At 38.7% G+C, this 19,414-nt stretch overlaps 1 protein-coding gene across 1 annotated transcript in view; it reads right to left on the bottom strand.

Moving 5' to 3' along the window:
* Window positions 1-8,052: 8,052 nt before the first annotated feature.
* LOC131860079 (glycine-rich cell wall structural protein 1.0-like) overlaps window positions 8,053-19,414 on the bottom strand; it is a 52,666-nt gene continuing 41,304 nt past the window's right edge. The window contains exon 2 of the mRNA XM_059214442.1: window positions 8,053-8,072. Within this exon, the coding sequence (XP_059070425.1) occupies window positions 8,053-8,072 (20 nt within the window). The remainder of the gene's footprint in view (window positions 8,073-19,414) is intronic.

The raw sequence follows: 19,414 nt of genomic DNA, 5'->3' as shown, positions 1-19,414 counted from the left end.
CTATCCTTACCTCTTACCTCCTCCTTTGCACTATTGTAGACCTTCAAAATTGTCTCCAACTTGACTTGGAGGACCTCTTTTTCCTTGGCTTCCTTTTTTGCTACTGCAACACTAAATTTTGCAGTCTCTAGCACAGTGCTAGCAACTTCCACCACTCCTGTATTTCGCACTCTCTTCACCATCATTGCACCAAGGTAACTTGACCCTGGGGTATCTTTGCTTTTCTTACTCTCATTTCTCTTGAGAGACAACATAAAAAGTGCAACATTATCCTTACTGAAAGTAATTCCCTCCATGGGTTTGGTCTCTTTTCTCACTGTGTATAGTACTAGGGCATCTGCTATATCCCATACAGGTAGAATAAGCACTCCAACTTGTGCCACCATATCTCTCCCTTTCTCAAGGGTGATGGTCTTGAATTATTCCATCATCTCTTGCTTTATTTCCTCTTCTACTAGGGCTGGATCTTTATTAGGCTGCTCACCTTTTCTCTTTTCACATCTAGCATTGTACTTATCTATGTTCTGTTTCCATATAAATTGCATAAATGCTCCTAATGTGACAAAATTGTTGTCAGCCAAGAAGATATTACTTGCCTGCTTTATCTCAGGATCCCACTCCTGGCCTTTTAGTTCAGTGGTGGTAATGTCCATTTCAGCAGCAAGGGGTTCTTCTGGTATTCCTTCTTCCACTTCATCATAAGTGTAGGCAATTTCCCCTAGACTGCCTAACTGTAGGAGTTGCCCAGTTGCTGCTTGCTCATCTCCTATGTGGATAGGGGATTGGGATGGAGAATACAAAGGTGCATCCAATTGTACTCCTTTCCCTACCTTTTGCTTCTTTGGGCTATCTTGGATGTGGATGACATCTTGCATCTTCCTCTTTCCTTTAGAGGTAGAGGGCTCCCCTGTTGTAGGCATCGACACACTGTAGCTAGATTTCTTGTGCAGTGTATAATCACAAGGAGGAATTACTTTGCTAGAAGCTGACCTACTTAGGACCACCCTTCCCTTTTCAGGGTTGCCTTGAATCATAGCTTCCCTCTTCTCCTTTAGGGTCTCCATCACATCCTCAAAGCAAACAATTAAAAAATTTATTTTCTCCTCCAGAGGGAAAAAGCTAGACAATGGGTCATAGCTAGCATCAAACTGATGCACAAAATCTAAGGCTTTCTTATAAGCCACCCATTTTTCCTTTCTCTGCTCCTGCTCATCTGGATCAAACTCATTTCTGATGAGGTCTTTAGGAAACTGAAATTGATGGGGCCTACCTTTGCACACTGCTCTCTTTCTAAACATGTCGTTGAAGAAGTCTTCTGGATCAGCACACCTGGATATTGCAGTAGACAAATGATAAGGCTTGAGAAAATCCTCAAAGAAATTCCAACCTCCTTTTGTTATTAAAAATTGGTGGGCTATAGTAACTGTAGGGAAAATAGTCCCTTTACCCCTGCCTGTTAGTTCTGCCTATTGTACACCACCAATTTGTCTAAGGATCTCTGCAATTCCCACTTTGAGAGGGACCTGATAGGGTAACAAGAATGGGGCGCCTCTGAAACCAAACACTCTAAAAATTGTTGAGACTGGGTATAGATAAATGTCACCCAAATTGTGAACAATTTTTATGTTCTCTGCAAATTCTTTTGGTCTTATGAATTCCAAAAGAACCTTGGGGATTCTTGGGTTCTCTGAGCAGAGGAGAGTCCTGATCTTGGATGCAAAGTATTTGTCAAACTTCAAGAAACTGATTCCTCTCTACCCCATGACAACATAGTACTCCATAGTTGTACTAGCATCTTTTCTCCTTCTTTCTCTTTGACGAGGTCCAATCCACTGGCAAAGTAATCACCACCTTTGAAAATAAATAGATGCATTAGGAGTGAGTACCATCTGAAAGGCCTATCCACCTTTCCATTCTTTATTCCTGTTAATCCTCCATGGATTTCATTAGCAATGAAAGAAGCATAATCAAATGTAACTGCAAGAGAAGGATTCAAAATGTGAGAAATCATTAACAAGTAGTGATTGGGCATATTCACTTCAACATCTTCTCCCAAAACTTGGCAAAGTTCCCAATACATTCCCTTAGCCCTGAGGGTGAACATACCCAATGAAAAGGGCTCTTCTATGTTGGGTCCTACAACTGTCAACCCACCTATCTTCACAAAAAATTCCTTGAGAGGCCCATTCCTAAGATGATTCCTTTGTGCACTATAAATTTGGGCTAATGATTTGAAATTTATGGGTTCTAGAAAATTGGTAAACTCATTGAGCCCAAAAGCATTTATGAATTCTTCAGTATTAATCTCAATAAGGGTTTTTCCATTTATGTCCCAAATGCTTCTTGTGACTGGATCATAGTTGAGTGCAATTTGGGTCAACAAATCCATGTCCATAAATACCCCTGGGACTACCAACTTCCCAACATCTAATTCCCAAATACTATTTTGCAGAGCCAGAGAATTTCTCATTCCAAATCCAACCTTAAATAACCCCAACCCAGACAATCCGACTTGTGGGTCTCTCAACCAGTTACCCTTGTCATATAGTCCTTCTCCTACTTTTAAACGGTAAGCTCTAGGCACTAATTCTTTTGCCTTCGATGCCTGATTAAGTGACAATGTCAACTATTCAAGAAAATCATCACATATGGCTCTTTCCAGATAATTGACTTTCCTAGAAAATTCTCTCTTAGGTGCCATTTTGAAAATGTAAGAGATGAATACTGCCCCTAAATAATTCTATTACAAATCAATATCTTATCTAAAACACACCACACAGAAATTACTACACAAGAGTATGAGAAAACCTGTTCTTAACTCGAAGGAATTTGCTCTGCAACTAAATTGACTTGCTCTGTATCTGAAGAAAATAGCTCTGTATCTGCTCTTCTACAATAATTCTTTAAAAAAGATACCTTCATCCGGTTGATAGGAAATCATATATTGTACCCAAGGTCTTAACTGCAACATTGATTCCGCATGCTTTGTCCATCCTTTCACAATTGAATTCATGGGAGAATTTGTATTTTTCGCTCCAGCGGGCCACAATGTTCCTGCAATTATTTCCTTTCGCTCTTTTGCAACTTCGCGAAGCATAACCATCGGGTAGTTTGGTCCTGCGAAATAGCGCCAACCATTTGATCAAAAGAAACTTGATCGGCCATTGCACTAACTAACAGCCTTGGCTTCACACTAGGTCTTGCTTCTTTATTGGCTACGTGCTTCCATGTGGCACTCAACCATTGACTTTGAAAAACCTTTCGCATTCAACTCAACGTCGGCCGCATGTCTTTCTTTTATACTGCTGGTTCCACCTTGGCAGGCCCACGACTTCTTCTAAAACCATATGCCCATGGACACATTACCATCTATCATGACACATGGACAGTCCTCTTTTACTTTTGCTATTTCATAGGGTATAAAGCATGAGCATCTTACCCTTGCAAAATCACGTGAGCCGTTAGATCATTTTCTAGTTGCTCAATGCTTAACCATTTGAATAGGCTCTGGGAGGTGTGGGCCCTCTGACTCAACTTTAAACACCTGGCATCTAGTCACCTTCGGAGCTGACATGTCAGTTTTTCATTTGCCGAGAGAAAGCACTGGGCTCTGATTAATTCTTAACACCTGTATCTGCCAAGTCATCTCCTATCCTGCGACTTGACTCACCTCTGGGACCCACCTTTTAACCTTTAATCCCGACTTGCTGACTGTTGCAGCTTATGCCATGTGCCACCATTTTACTCGCCCTTTTGACCAACTATACTGCCTAGTTGGCATGCCATGCCATTTTCGCAACTTTGCTGGTTTTAAACTAGGCGCAACTTCGCCTAGTGAAATAGTGAAATCTGTAGATCCATCTGCGAGATGCACACTACTTACTGGGCTCGACAACTTTAGGAGGAATACACATAAGGCATAAATTTTTGCGATTAATTCACATGACCACCTAGGAAAAAAAACAAGGGGGAACACTTCCTACGATCCTAGGACCCATTACTTAAGTGAATAAAGTAACAAAAGAATAGAACCAGAGGGTTTTTATCAGACATTAGAAGATTTAAAATTAAAAAACCCTAAACCCTTAAGACCTAATACAAAGTTGAAGAAAATGAAAATGCGCCTTACTCAAGATTTCAAAATCATAGCCAATTATGGGAAAGGAAAAGCCCATATTTAATCAGTGATAACAGCGGCTCTGACTGGGGATGGTTGATCACAAGGTCAACACAAGAAAACCAAAAACTGTGGGAAAAAGACCAAAACACAAACCCAAACAAAACAAAATAGGAAGGAAACAAAATATGTAGAAACAAAGGACCTACTATCCATGGATTTTAGGAGAAGTAATGTTTTAGGAATTGTCCATGCACTGGAAATTCCTATACTTCTTTGTTCATATTCTTCACAAAATATGAATCCTTACCATTTATGTCACAGACCACAAAAGGACCAATCCATAATGATTCAAATTTTTTGTGCTTTCCTTTGTCCTCCCCTTTCGCATTCCACTGAAGAATAATATCATCAATTTGAAACTTCCTTAATGATGTCCTTTTATCAAAAAGGTACTTTGATTGCAATTGGATCTTCTGGTTTCTTTTGTGAGCTAAAGCTCTGAGTTCTTCCACCTCCACAATTTGGATCATTCTGTCTACCATGGGTTCAAATAGCTCCATATCCTCATCTTGCAAGAACTTATAAACTTGAAGAAGATTATTTACTGGCAATCTGGCCTGAGCACCATAAACTAGTTCAAAAGGGGACATTCGAATGGCCTTCTTGACTGTTATCCTATCTGCCCACAAAGCGAACTTCAATTTTTGATCCCAAGACCTCTTATTTTCTTTAAAGGGTTTTCTTGATGATAGTCAAAAGGCTTTTATTGCTGGATCCTGCTTGTCCATTCCCCTGAGGGTGATAAAGTGAAGAGTAGGACATGAGTATTCTGTGACTGGTACAAAACCCTACAAATTCTTCTGATCTAAAACACATGGCATTATCCATCACCAATCTTGCAGGTGTTCCAAATCTAGTTACAACATTATCCATCAGGAAATCAATGACAACTTTACTAGTAGCTCTTCTTGTAGGGATAACTTCTATCCATTTTGTGAAATAATCAGTGGCCACTATGATCCATATGTGACCTCTCCCTGACCTCTCAACAATTTCTCCAATAAAATCAATGCCCCATTGGACAAAAGGAGCTTCTACAGAGACTGGATTTAGGGGTAAGGCTCCTTCATACTTTAGCTTGGATGAGAATTTCCAACATGGGTCACATTTCCGAACATATGCATGAGTATCTTTAAATAAAGTGGGCCAATAGTATCCAGCCCAAATTATCTTACCAGTAGTAGTCTTAGCAGAGTAATGGCCTCCACATACTCCATCATGCATTTCAGTCAACACTCGTTTGGCCTGGAATTCATCTAGACACATTAGTAACTCTCCATCTCTTTTCCTCTAGAATAGATCACCCTGAATGAGCACATATTTTTGGGACTTGAGTTTCAAAGTTCTCTTCTGATTATGTGTCACTCCTTCTGAGAATGTGGCATCTCTTAAAAATCTGATTATCTCTGAGTACCAAGGCTGCCTTTCAATGCTAGTGACTGAGGTATCTCTGACTTCAACACTATGGATTTCAACGTTCATAAAATTGGACTCAGTCATGAGTTTAGCCAAACCTAAACCTCTTACCAATTTGGTAATCTTTGTCTCCAAGTCAAATTCTTGGATCCTATTAATCCATCTACATCTTTTCCCGGTAGCTTCAGAGTGGGATAGTATATCCTTAACTACAGCATGTGGGACATAGGCAATGATATTTGCATTCACTAAGTATGGCCTAAAAGCCTTAACAACTTTAACTAGGGCATAATCTTGTTTCTCCATGGTCTCATATTTTAGTTTTGCTAACTGCAAAGACTTGCTATAGAAGGCTATGGGATGTTCATATCCCTCATTGTCCTTTTGTAGCAATAATGTAGCTACTGTATGATATGAAGCAAAAGAAAACAGGGAAAAGGGCTTACTGTAATCAGGAGATTTTAGCACTAGTGCTTCCTGAATGGATTTCTTAATCTCAGCAAAAGCCTTAGAGGCTTCTTGATCCCAACAAAATTTAGTATCCTTTTTGAGCAATTTGACAATAGGCTTCACTATCTCTGCAAAGTTTGCAATGAATCTCCTAACAAAATTTACTTTCCTTAGAAAAGATTGAGTACCTTTTACATTCTTAGGTTCAGACACCTTATTGATTTCTTCAATTCTCTCAGGGTCTATCCTTACTCCTTCCTTGGAAACTATGTGTCCCAATAGCTTTCCCTCAGTGACTCCAAAATGACATTTCTTGGGATTTAGTGATACACCAAATTCCAAGGCTTTATTGAACACCTTCTCTAGATGTCCACAATGATCATCAGATTTCTTAGAGAAATAGGTTAGATCATCTTGATAAACCACCATGATGATATTGATGAATTCTTTAAAGGCTACATCCATGGCTCTCTGAAATGTAGCTCCAACATTTTTCAACCCGAATGGCATTCTCACATAAACATATGTTCCCCATGGAGTAGTAAAGGTAGTTTTGAACTGTTCAGATTCCTTCACTAACACTTGATTGTAACCTGAAAAACCATCCATCATAGATAAAAGGTCACATCCTGTCACTCTCTGTAGCATGGCTTCCATATTCGGGGAAGAGTAGTTATCTTTTAAAGAGGCAACATTTAAATTTCTGAAATCTACACACAATCTAATGTCCCCATTCTTCTTTCTTACTGGGACTAGATTGGAGACCCAAGAAGAATGCCTTATTGGCTTGATAATCCCCCCTTCTCTCAATTTAGCCAACTCTTGTTGCATTTTAGTTTCTAACAAGGGATTGATAGGCCCCTGTTTTTGTCTGAAAGGCTTAACATCTGGAAGTAAAGGAACTTCATGCTGAAAAAGATCTTGTCTATATGCCTTTAGGTCTTCATAAGACCAAGCAAAAACATGTTTATACTTCTTCAATAAATTAATAAGGTTAGTCCTGACATGACGGGGTAGCTTCTTTCCAATATATACTAACTTAGGGGATGATTCAGTCCGCAGGTTTACCTCCTCTAACTCTTCCAACTTGGTGGTAAACTGCTGATGTAAGTGACTGTCATTATAACTTAACATGCTCTCAAACTCTACCAGCCCTTTAGGTATTTCATTAGTTTCCAACTGGACCAAATCATTCCCAAATACCATCTCTCTATTGTCTACCACTTCCACCAATGCATTGCAATCAATCTTTTGTCCATCATAATCGTGAACACATTGAATAAACCTAAGAATGTCTTCATCATCAGCAAAAACTTTCCAATTGTACACATTATCAGGAATAGCAGGCCTAGATTTTATTTCCATAGTGGAAATACCGGTTAGTGTTGCATCATCATTTTTCAAAGCAACATTAGCTAGGAAATCTGCCATAATATTTTTTGCTCACTCTATCCAATTAATAGAAAATGCATCAAAATGCTCAATAACATTCCAAACAACATGCTTATACTACTTTAATCTATCATTCTTGGATGCATATTTAGATCTCACCTGAGAGACAACCAATTCTGAATCCCCCATCACTTTCAACAGCTGGATTCCATGCCTTTTTGCAACCTCAAGTCCTAGTAACAGGGCTTCATATTTTGCAGTATTATTTGTGCACTGGAAGGCCAACAAAAATGAATACTTAAAAGTTATACCTGATGGGGATAGAAAAAGAACCCCTGCTCCAGATCCTTCTTTGGAGCAAGCCCCATCAAAATACATCTGCCATAGTCCATACTGTTGTGCTTGTAATTCGACCACAATAGGGTCAGTATTCTTCAATTGAGGTAAAATTGGTTGAAGTCTAAAGTTATCTAGATCTACATCAATCATACAATTGAGCATACTAGGGTCTACATTTTCAATTACCCTAGGAGCACATGGCTCTCTATACAGTTTGACCTAATTTCCATTGACTGGAATGGTGGCATAGGATAGGTCCAGTTGAACATTTCCTCCTATCGCCACTGCCCACTACCTGAAAAGTAACATACCATAATGAGGCTTAGTATCAGTAACAATAACATCCATTTTATAAGTTGCTTCAGGGAATGCTTCTATTTTTACTTCTACATCTTTCATTGTACCTATCATAGGTACTTCTTTGTTATCCATGGCATAGCATTTCCCATACACAGTGGTTACTAATAATCCTAATTCTTTCATAACACCATAGGGAATACATTAGCAGCAACTCTTGAATCTATCATGCAGTTTTTAATCAACCGGTTATTGACTAATAGGGTAACATAGAAGGGATCTACCTGTGAAGGCTCTTGAGTGATAGTGGTTCCAACATAAACCTCTGGGGTTTGGAACTCTTGATCCTTTCCAATTCTAGCTGAATTGGTGGGTAAGACTGTGCCACTATCAGATATACTAGAGAATAGAGACAAAGCTACATCCTTATGTTCTTTAATCTTTAGTAATTCTACTAAAGGAACAGTGACCTTCATTTGAGTAAGAGCATGAGCCATGTCAAATGTAGAACTATTGCATGTTTCAGTACTAGCCTTAACTATTTCTATCTTGAGCTGACTTGTCTTTTTTGCTGTGGCAGCTCCTTGTATATCACCGATATCTGTATTCTTGGGTACATCTTTGACTTGTCCCTTCTTTTCTTGACTAGTGTTAGGAACAGTAGTAGCACTACCTACTGCCCCCTTTCGGGTGATCTCTTTTATGAACATGGAACCAGGTTCACCCTTATCAATGTCCCTCTTAGTGCTTCTCAAGTTATAATTGTGTTTTGCTTTGGCAATGGTAGCTTTAGTGAGATTTTTGACTTCTTCCTCACTAGCCCTTCTAAGATGAACCTCTTCATCCTCAATTGTTACCACATTCAATGTAGGATGCCAATCTAATGTTAATTGTCTTTTAACAAACTTTCATTATCTAATACATCACTATATTCACTTTGTATAGACTCCTCATCACTTTCTATGATGGCTTCAAACATATTGATATCAGGCTCAACTTCCTCTCTCATAGATTCTTCAAGAACTTGAGCCACCGCACACTGATGAGGAGAATGTGGTCCATCACAAGAAATACACCAGGGAGTGTTTTCCATATTATGGATAGTTTTTCCTTTCAAGGGATCTGGAGTGTCCTGATTTTGGGCAGTTTTGGGCTTCTCATTTTGGGGCTTGCCATCTTTCCAGTTACTATTATATGGCATGTCATGCAACCTAGGAGGTCTATCTTGCTAATTATAATGAGGTTTATCATTTTTGTTAACCTTGGCAATCAGATCCTTCATAGCAATAACCAATTTCTCTATCTTATCATCCTCTTTAGCAACTTTATTAGGTTGCTGTTTGGCTTCTTGCCATAATCTACCATCTGTCCTTCTTCCTAACTTCCCAGATGCTTTTCTGGTACTTTCTACATTTATGGCAATTCTAAAAGCATCTCTCAAGTTATGTGGATTCTTATCTCTCAAGATACAGGCCATCTTAGAATCAAATGCATTGTAGTATGTATTAAGACACATGTTGTCATCTAACCTCATCACTTGATACAATCTGTGCATGGCCTTCTAGAATCTTGCATTGAAATCAGTGACCATTTCATTTTCAGACTTTCTGATGTTGTTGAATTCATTGAGCTTGAAGCTCACATTAGTCTTGTCACCATACTACTCTTGAAAACAAATTTTAAAATCCTCCCATGATCCTATGCTATTAACTGGGAGACCTCTGTACCAATCTCTTGCATCATCAACGAGGGATTGAACAAATAGTTTCATAATAACATCTTCATCTACTATCTCATAATCATTTATTAGATCCCCAAAAGATTTCAAATGTTCTTCAGCACTAATTGCATTGTTCCCAGCAAATTTATGGAGTCTATCTCTTAACTCAGTAGGAACATGATTGGGATATCCCAGGATCCCATCAAAGAACAATTGTCTATATTGTTCTGAATTGATTGGTCTCCTTTGAAAAGGGGTAATAGCATTATTATTTCCCATGGTCATTTTAACTTTTGGGATTGGGGATTGAGGTATGTGGGTATACTGCTTATTCACAGGGATTTGACTTACTGGGGCAATATTAGCTTGTACTACAGGTTGAGTACTAGCCTGAGGAAGGGAAATGTGTTGAGGATTAGGCTTGCTAAGATCTTTTGATGGAAATGTAATAGGGGGAGCCTTTAAGTAGTTAATCTTTCTTTTTACTTCTTGATTCCCTGCTTCCAACACAGCCTTTTCCAATTCCATTTGGAGATCTTCCTTTTCTTTCCTCATTCTTTCCATTTCTCTCTCATGTGCTGAAAGCCTATGAGAGATCTCTTTTGCAATTTTAGATTCCATTCCATCATCTACCCATTTCTATTTTCCTTTGTCTGCATTAGTTCTAGGAAGCTGAGAGTCACTAAATACTTCCTTGTTTGGTTGGACTGCTGACTTATGAGCTTGTTTAGTTTTGGGGATTAGAATCTCTCTAATCATAGGGCCTTCCTCATCACTCTTTTCTTTCTCCTTAGTGAGTACTTCAAGATCAACTATCTGCTTAAGAAGCCTATCTCTCTCCATTAATTTAGCTTTGACTTCCTTCTCCCTATTCACTTCTTTTTGGGCTCTTAGGGAGATTAAATGGTGAACTCTTCTATTCAAATCCTCAATCTCTTGGGACACTTTATACTCATCAGGGAAATTTTCCTCAGAATTAGATATATTGACTTGGTCTATGTCAATTAAACTAATGTTTCCATCTATTGTTCTAGGCACAGAGTGTCTAATTGCATTTGAACTGGTCCTATCTCTTGCAGAAACACTAACATGAGATAAATCTTGATTCAAAATAGGTGCATTATCAATATTTCCAAACAATCCTGAATGGAAACCTAATATATCATGTTCCGAATCTCTGGAAGATGAATTAGACTTTGCATAAACAGGTCGATCAGGAATCTTACCAGTATTATTGTTTTTCTATACCCAAGTAGCATTTGATGGCTCATGCAGCACAGATCTCTTTTAGCCCCTTTGCGACTGCTCCGGCAAACCTTCCTGCAAAATTTCACAAGGATGTTTCTTCATGAATGACCTAGTATTTTTTCCTCCTTGCATTATTCTTGTTTTCTGTTGAAATGATTTACAATTCACAAGGACTGGTTCCAATAAAACAGAGTCGCCACCCACAAGAATATGGGAATTATGAGAAAAGATTTTAGAATAATATGCAAGGATTCCACAAAACACAATGTTTTTCTTCACAAACTTAAGCACAAATCTGTGTCTGGATCCTTAATGTGACTCTCCCTAGCAGAGTCACCACTTTTGTTGTCTTCAAAATCTGACTCACTTCAACATCCTTATAATAAGATGATTAAACTCTGTGCAAGTGGGATGTTAAGGGGAAGGAAACTCTTAGGACAACATATGACAAGGTTTGATTTAACCTTCTACACTTCAGACTTATTCAAAGTCTAGGAGGGTATACCTTTGTGAACTGAATTCACACTTTCAAAAGATAAATCCATAGCAAACCAGTCCAGAAAACCAGTGGATCTATTCACCTTGAAACTGACTGAAACAAAGGAATGAAAATTATACTCATATTTAGCATTTTGATCAACAAAACATGTAATAGACAACCTTGATCGATACCAGTGCCTTATCTAAGATCACAAAGTCACCAAAATTCAAACAATACTCCCCAAAAAGAATATCTCCACACATCCCATTGGCTCGGCTTCTTTTAATCCCTATATATGCCTAACATACACGAGAATTTATACATATCAAATCATACTATGCTCATCAAGATTCAAGATGTTTCACAAGTAATTTACTGGTAGAAGTGATCCCTGCATATTTAATTTCCCTCCTAAAGAGAAAAGCTAGCAAACACACCTATTGAAAGTTGCCTTACAACCCCTATTCAAACAAAATAACCCTGGATTATTCAGTATGAAACAGTAATAAAATGCAAACATATTTGAAGATGACACCAAGCTTTACTCAAAACCGATGGTCTGTATATTGATATTATCTTCAGAAAAGTATTACAAGAAGCTTTTGAATATTCCCCATTAAACTCATAAAAGCTCAGATAAATTTCTACAGCGTTTTCTTACAATTCTTTGTGATCTCTTTTTTTACATAGTCCTGGTATCCATTTATAACAATATGGATGCACATAGCTTCGGACTTTCCTAGGAGAATTAGTTACAACCATTTCTTTTCCAAAAGAGGTTACAAAGACTTTTACAAAACAGTTACAAGTCTTTTTTGACTTCTGCAGCTTCTTCAACTTGCTGTTCGGTTCTAACCTCCTCCAACTATTTTGGAGTGCCCTGTAACTGCTATGTTTCCTGGATGACATATTTCATTATCCTTCCATTGTACACATCATCAGTTGGCCATGTGAAAGAAATCACTTTTGTCTTAGCCTTGGTCAACCTTTTCCAGGAATTCCTCATCTTGTTCACTTCTGAATTGAGGAAACCATAATGAGATTTAACTCTTTCTATCTCCTGAATTGTTACAACAAAAAAGGAAGCATCATCTAAATCAACAATTCCTTTTACTTTGGCTGACAATTTGGCCTCTAATTCTTGAAGCCATACTTGTTTGTCCTTTAGTTGATTTGGGCTAGCAAAAACTCCTGGAATCAATTCAAAAACTTGATCAGTATATTCCTTTTTATATAGGTTGATTTTCCTGTCAGCATTGTCTACCTCTCTTGCCAATTTTTATAGATCCTTGGTGGTGTCACAAGTGGATTTAATGATAGGATCAGCCCCAGCTTCATCATAAGATGCACAAATAGCTTCCAAGTCCTACTCTCTGGGCTTCCACTTATCAAGAATAGGTGCCAAAATGGCCTTATCCCCATTGAGCCCATTCCTCATATCCAAAATCTTGCCTATGTTACTATATAGCAATGAGGCATTCATTGTATTTGCAAAATTGGAAATTGTAGCCCTTACTCTCTCCTCATACTTCTTTGCATATAAGGCCTGAGCCTGTTTTAAATTTTCTAGTTCTTGAGGATTAATCTCAACCATTTGAGAGCTGGAGGGTGTTGGAGATGGTGGAAACTCAATGATAGGGCTAGTAGGTGGAGGTCTTGCAGGAGAAGAGGAGATCATCAGTGTTGAAGACTCACCTTGATGGTGTTGTCCAGTCAACTGGCTCTGAAGCTTAGCAATGATGCTATCCTTACCTCTTACCTCCTCCTTTGCACTATTGTAGGCCTTCAAAATTGTCTCCAACTTGACTTGGAGGACCTCTTTTTCCTTGGCTTCCTTTTCTACTACTGCAACACTAAATTTTGCAGTCTCTAGCATAGTGCTAGCAGCTTCCACCACTGCTGTATTCTGCACTCTCTTCACCATCATTCCACCAAGGTAACTTGACCCTGGGGTATCTTTTCTTTTCTTACTTTCATTTCTCTTGAGAGACAGCATAAAAAGTGCAGCATTATCCTTACTGAAAGTAGTTCCCTCCATGGGTTTGGTCTCTTTTCTCACTGCGTCTAGTACTAGGGCATTTGCTATATCCCATTTAGGTAGAATAAGCACTCCAACTTGTGCCACCATATCTCTCCCTTGCTCAGGGGTGATGGTCTTGAATTCTTCCATCATCTCTTGCTTTATTTAGTCTTCTACCAGGGCTAGATCTTTATTAGGTTGCTCACCTTTTCTCTTTTCACATCTAGCATTATACTTATCTATTTTCTGTTTCCATATAAATTGCATAAATGCTCCTGATGTGACAAAATTGTTGTCAGCCAAGAAGACATTACCTACCTGATTTATCTCAGGATCCCACTCCTGGTCTTTTAGTTCAGTGGTGGCAATGTCCATTTCAGCAATAAGGGGTTCTTCTGGAATTCCTTCTTCCACTTTATCATAAGTGTAGGCAATTTCCCCTAGACTGCCTAACTGTAGGAGTTGCTCAGCTACTGCTTGCTCATCTCCTATGTGGATAGGGGATTGGGATGGAGAATACAAAGGTGCATCGGATTGTACTTCTTTCCCTACCCTCTGCTTCTTTGGGCTATCTTAGATGTGGATGACATCTTCCATCTTCCTCTTTCCTTTAGAGGTAGTGGGCTCCCCTGTTGTAGGCATCAACACACTATAGCTAGATTTCTTGTGCAGTGTATAATCACCAGGAGGGATTACTTTGCTGGAAGCTGGCCTACTTAGGACCACTCTTGCCTTTTCAGGGTTGCCTTTAATCATAGCTTCCCTCTTCTCCTTTAGGGTCTGCATCACATCCTCAAAGAAAACAATTAATAAATTTATTTTCTCCTCCAAAGGGAAAAAGCTAGACAATGGGTCATAGCTAGCATCAAACTGATGCACAAAATCTAAGGCTTTCTTATAAGCCACCCATTTTTCCTTTCTCAGCTCCTTCTCATCTAGATCAAACTTTTTTTTGATGAGGTCTTCAGGAAACTGAAATTGATGGGGCCTACCTCTGCATGTTGCGCTCTTTCTAAACATGTTGTTGAAGAAGACTTTTGGATCAGCACACCTGGATATTGTAGTAGACAAATGATAAGGCTTGAGAAAATCCTCAAAGAAATTCCAACCTCCTTTTGTTATTAAAAATTGGTGGGCTATAGTAACTGTAGGGAAAATAGTCCCTTTACCCCTGCCTGTTAGTTTTGCCTCTTGTACACCACCAATTTATCTAAGGATCTCTGCAATTCCCACTTTGAGAGGGACCTGATAGGGTAACAAGAATGGGGTGCCTCTAAAACCAAACACTCTGAAAATTGTTGAGACTGGGTACAGATAAATGTCACCCCAATTGTGAACAATTTTTATGTTCTCTGCAAATTCTTTTGGTCTTATGAATTCAAAAAGAACCTTGGGGATTCTTGGGTTCTCCGAGCAGAGGAGAGTCCTGATCTTGGATGCAAAGTATTTGTCAAACTTCAAGAAACTGGCATCCTCTCTATCCCATGACAACATAGTAATTTATTGTTGTACTGGCATCTTTTCTCCTTCTTTCTCTTTAACGAGGTCCAATCCACTGGGAAAGTAATCACCACCTTTGAAAAGAAATAGATGCATCAGTAGTGAGTACCATCTGAAAGGCCTATCGACCTTTCCATTCTTTATTCTTGTTAACCCTGCATGGATAGCATCAGCAATAAAAGAAGCATAATCAAATGTAACTACAAGAGAAGGATTCAAAATCTGAGAAATCATTAACAAGTAGTGATTGGGCATATTCACTTCAACATCTTCTCCCAAAACTTGGCAAAGTGCCCAATACATTCCCTTAGCCCTAAGGGTGAACATATTGAATGAAAAGGGCTCTTCTGTGTTGGGTCCTAAAACTGTCAACCCACCTATCTTCACAAAAAATTCCTTGAGAGGCCCATTCCTAAGATGATTCCTTTGTGCACTATAAATTTGGGCTAATGATTTGAAATTTATGGGTTCTAGAAAATTGGTAAACTCATTGAGCCCAAAAGCATTTCTGAATTCTTCAGTATTAATCTCAATAAGGGTTTTTCCATTTATGTCCCGAATGCTTCTTGTGACTGGATCATAGTTGAGTGCAATTTGGGTCAACAAATCCATGTCCATAAATACCCCTGGGACTACCAACTTCCCAACGTCTAATTCCCAAATACTGTTTTGTAGAGCCAGAGAATTTCTCATTCCAAATCCAACCTTAAATAACCCCAACCCAGACAATCCGACTTGTGGGTCTCTCAACCAGTTACCCTTGTCATATAGTCCTTTTCCTCCTTTTAAACGGGGAGCTCTAGGCACTAATTCTTTTGCCTTCGATGCCTGATTAATTGACAACGTCAACTGTTCAAGAAAATCATCACATATGGCTCTTTCCAGATAATTGACTTTCCCATAAAATTCTCTCTTAGGTGCCATTTTGAAAATGTAAGAGATGAATACTGCCCCTAAATAATTCTGTTACAAATCAATATCTTATCTAAAACACACCACACAAAAATTGCTACACAAGAGTATGAGAAAACCTGTTCTTAAGTTGAAGGAATTTGCTCTGCAACTAAATTGACTTGCTTTGTATCTGAAGAAAATAGCTTTGTATCTGCTCTTCTACAATAATTCTTTAAAAAAGATACCTTCATTCGGTTGATAGAAAATCATATATTGTACCCAAGGTCTTAACTGCAACATTGATTCCACATGCTTCGGTCGTCCTTTCAAAATTGAATTCATGGGAGAATTCATATTTTTCGCTCCAACAGGCCGCAATGTTCCTGCAATTCTTTCCTTTTTCTCTTTCGCAACTTCGCAAAGCATAACCATCAGGCAGTTTGGTCCTATGAAATAGCACCAACCATCCGATCAAAAGAAACTTTATCGGCCTTTACACTAACTAATAGCCTTGGCTCCGCACTGGGTCCCACTTCTTTATTGGCTACGTGCTTCAATGTGGCACTCAACCACTGGCTTTGAAAAACCTTTCACATTCAGCTCAACGTCGACCGCATGTCTTTCTTTTATACCGCCGGTTCCACCTTAGCGGGCCCATGGCTTCTTCTAAAACCACGTGTCCATGGACACGTTACCATCTATCATGACACATGGATGGTCCTCTTTTACTCTTTCTATTTCGCAGGGTATAAATCACGAGCATCTTACCCTTGCAAAATGACATGGGCTGTCAGATCATTTTCTAGTTGCTCGACGCTTAACCATCTGAATAGACTCCAGGAGGTGTGGGCCCTCTGACTCAACTTTAAACACCTGGTGTCCAGTCACCTTCAGAGCTGACATGTCAGTTTTTCATTTGTTGAGAGAAAGCATCAGGCTCCGATTAATTCTTGACACCTGTATCTGCCAGGTCATCTCCTATCCTATGACCTGACTCACCTCTAGGACCCACCTTTTAACCTTTAATCCCAACTTGTTGACTATTTCAGCTTATGCCATGTGTCACCATTCTACTTGCCCTTTTGACCAGCTATACCACCTAGTTGGCATGCCATGTCATTTTTGCAACTTCACTGGTTTTAAACTATGCGCAACTTCGCTTAGCTAAATAGCGAAAGTCGTAGATCCATCCGCAAGATGCACACTACTTACTGGGCCCGATAACTTTAGGAGGAATAGACATAAGGCATAAATTTTTGCGATTAATTCACATGACCGCCTACGCAAACAAAACAAGGGGGAACACTTCCTACGATCCCAGGACCCATTACTTAAGTGAATAAAGTAACGAAAGAATAGAAACTAGAGGGTTTTTATCAGACATTAGGCTATTTAAAATCAAAAAACCCTAAACCCTTAAGACCTAACACAGAGCTAAAGAAAATGAAAATGCGCCTTACTAAAGATTTCAAAATCATAGCCAATTGTGGGAAAAGAAAAGCCCATATTTAATCAGTGATAACACTTCTCTTTCTCTACCCTCTCTAGGTCATTATCTCTTCCTCTCACCCTCTCTCTCTCTCTCTCACCTCTATAGGTCTCACCTTCCATTCCTCCATCATTACCCATGTTGTCAAGTTGCAAGATATTTCCCAAAGTACTTGGTTGCTAGGGTTGATTTGATTAAGTGTTGGAGTCGGAGTTAGATGAGACCTGCATGATTAAGTTGTATTAAGTGATCAAGTCACCAAGATCTCAATTGTAAACATGACTAGGTTTTAGGGTTTTAGGGTAGCATAGGTCAAGATTGAGGTATGGCAGTCAAGAATTACCTTCCAATGACAAAAGACATCCAATTGATGAAGAATGAAGCCGATGAACTCATAGAAGTTTGGAGGAGATAATTTGACTAAGTTAAAATTTTGTTTAAGTCATGGTCATGATACTAGCTTTCTCATCAAGAGCAATTTGTGCGAATGAATCCTAGAAATGTGCCCATGCTAGAGAAGCAAGAATTCTAATAAAACCTAAGGCAATGCTAGTAAGGGGTCAAAATTAAAGAATTAGGGTACAAAAAACAAAATTTGGCTAAGTTGAGATGTTGCTCAAGGATGACCTAAATCATAGAGTGTAAATCAATCATGAAACATGAGAATGGATAGGTCTTGACCCAAGGAACATAAGTCCCCCTTGTGATTCCAGAAGATATCACATCACAATCATTGATTCTATCTGCAATATAAAGTCAAGACCTGACTATTGGAATCTTGGAGTCATCCCATTTGATCACGTAGTTTAGCACTTGGAAGGATTTTGTTCAAGAGAGGATAGAATACTTCGTATTTTATTTTGTGTTGCATAGTGCATAAAAAACACATCAACAGAAACCATTGAAAGGTTTGGTTAAATCCTTCGAATCACAATCTCTACGAGAAGCTATCAAGAGTGCCCAGAATTTGGAAACTTTAGTATCCAAGAACATAATTCATAAGACACCACTTTTAGAGCAACCAAAGAAGCCTATCAATGTGTATTTTATTTACCTTGGATATATTTTATCCTAAGTGTGATATTCCACTACTAAAAATCTTAATTAGGTAATATTTTTACTTAGGTAGAATAAGATAATGAGTTCCACATTCTTCTTCTTTGATTGAGATTCTACTTTTTGCTTGTCACAAATTTGGAAACTTGGATAAGCAATTTCTTTTTTTGGTTTTCTACCTCTTCATGATCCTCATGGGTTTGGAATCTTGGAAGCTATATATTGTAGGTTTTTCCTCGATTAACATATCAAATGAAACTATTGTGAGCTTTCATATCTTAACATACCAAGGGATTAAGTTTGGGGACGACAGGGGGATGACGAAGGGGGCGGGGTGGGATGCAAATATATATACAACTTAAAAAATTAATTATAAAAGGATGTGTATAGAATAAGTATAACAACTGTAAATAAAAATTTGCCACACTATGTAAATTTTACAATAAACATTAAAAATATGTCAATGATTGCATTGAAATTTGAACATTAATAATGGTGGTAGAGTTTTGGAACTTTGGGAACAAACTAAGAATAAGTATAAGAATTGCAGATGAAACTTTGGCATACTAAGTGTTTAAACTAGTCAACATAAAAAAAATGGAAATGATTGCATTAACAATAAGAATGGTGGGTAGAAGTTTGGGGTCAATGGGTAGTGACCCTTGTGGGGGGTTTGGGGCAAAGCCCCCATCAAGGTTAGGGGGCATTGCCAAACCTTTAATACGGATGACATTTTCACAATAATTTCACCATTTTTGTTTAGAATTGGTGTTTCTAATTGGGGGCCATGGGAGACTCATAGGCATCCTCAAGATGGTCAAGAGACTCCTTGGAGTCCCTAGGACAACCCTAAGTGGTGCGGCAAGGGGATGTTTCCCCTAAGTATTGCATCCTAAAAAAATAGGGATTTTGGAGGGGGGGAAGGGGTCCCC

Source organism: Cryptomeria japonica, chromosome 2 (genome assembly GCF_030272615.1).
Source record: "Cryptomeria japonica chromosome 2, Sugi_1.0, whole genome shotgun sequence".
NCBI lineage: Eukaryota > Viridiplantae > Streptophyta > Pinopsida > Cupressales > Cupressaceae > Cryptomeria > Cryptomeria japonica.
The sequence above is the reverse complement of the archived record's forward strand: the minus strand, read 5'-3'. Positions and strand labels throughout refer to the sequence as shown.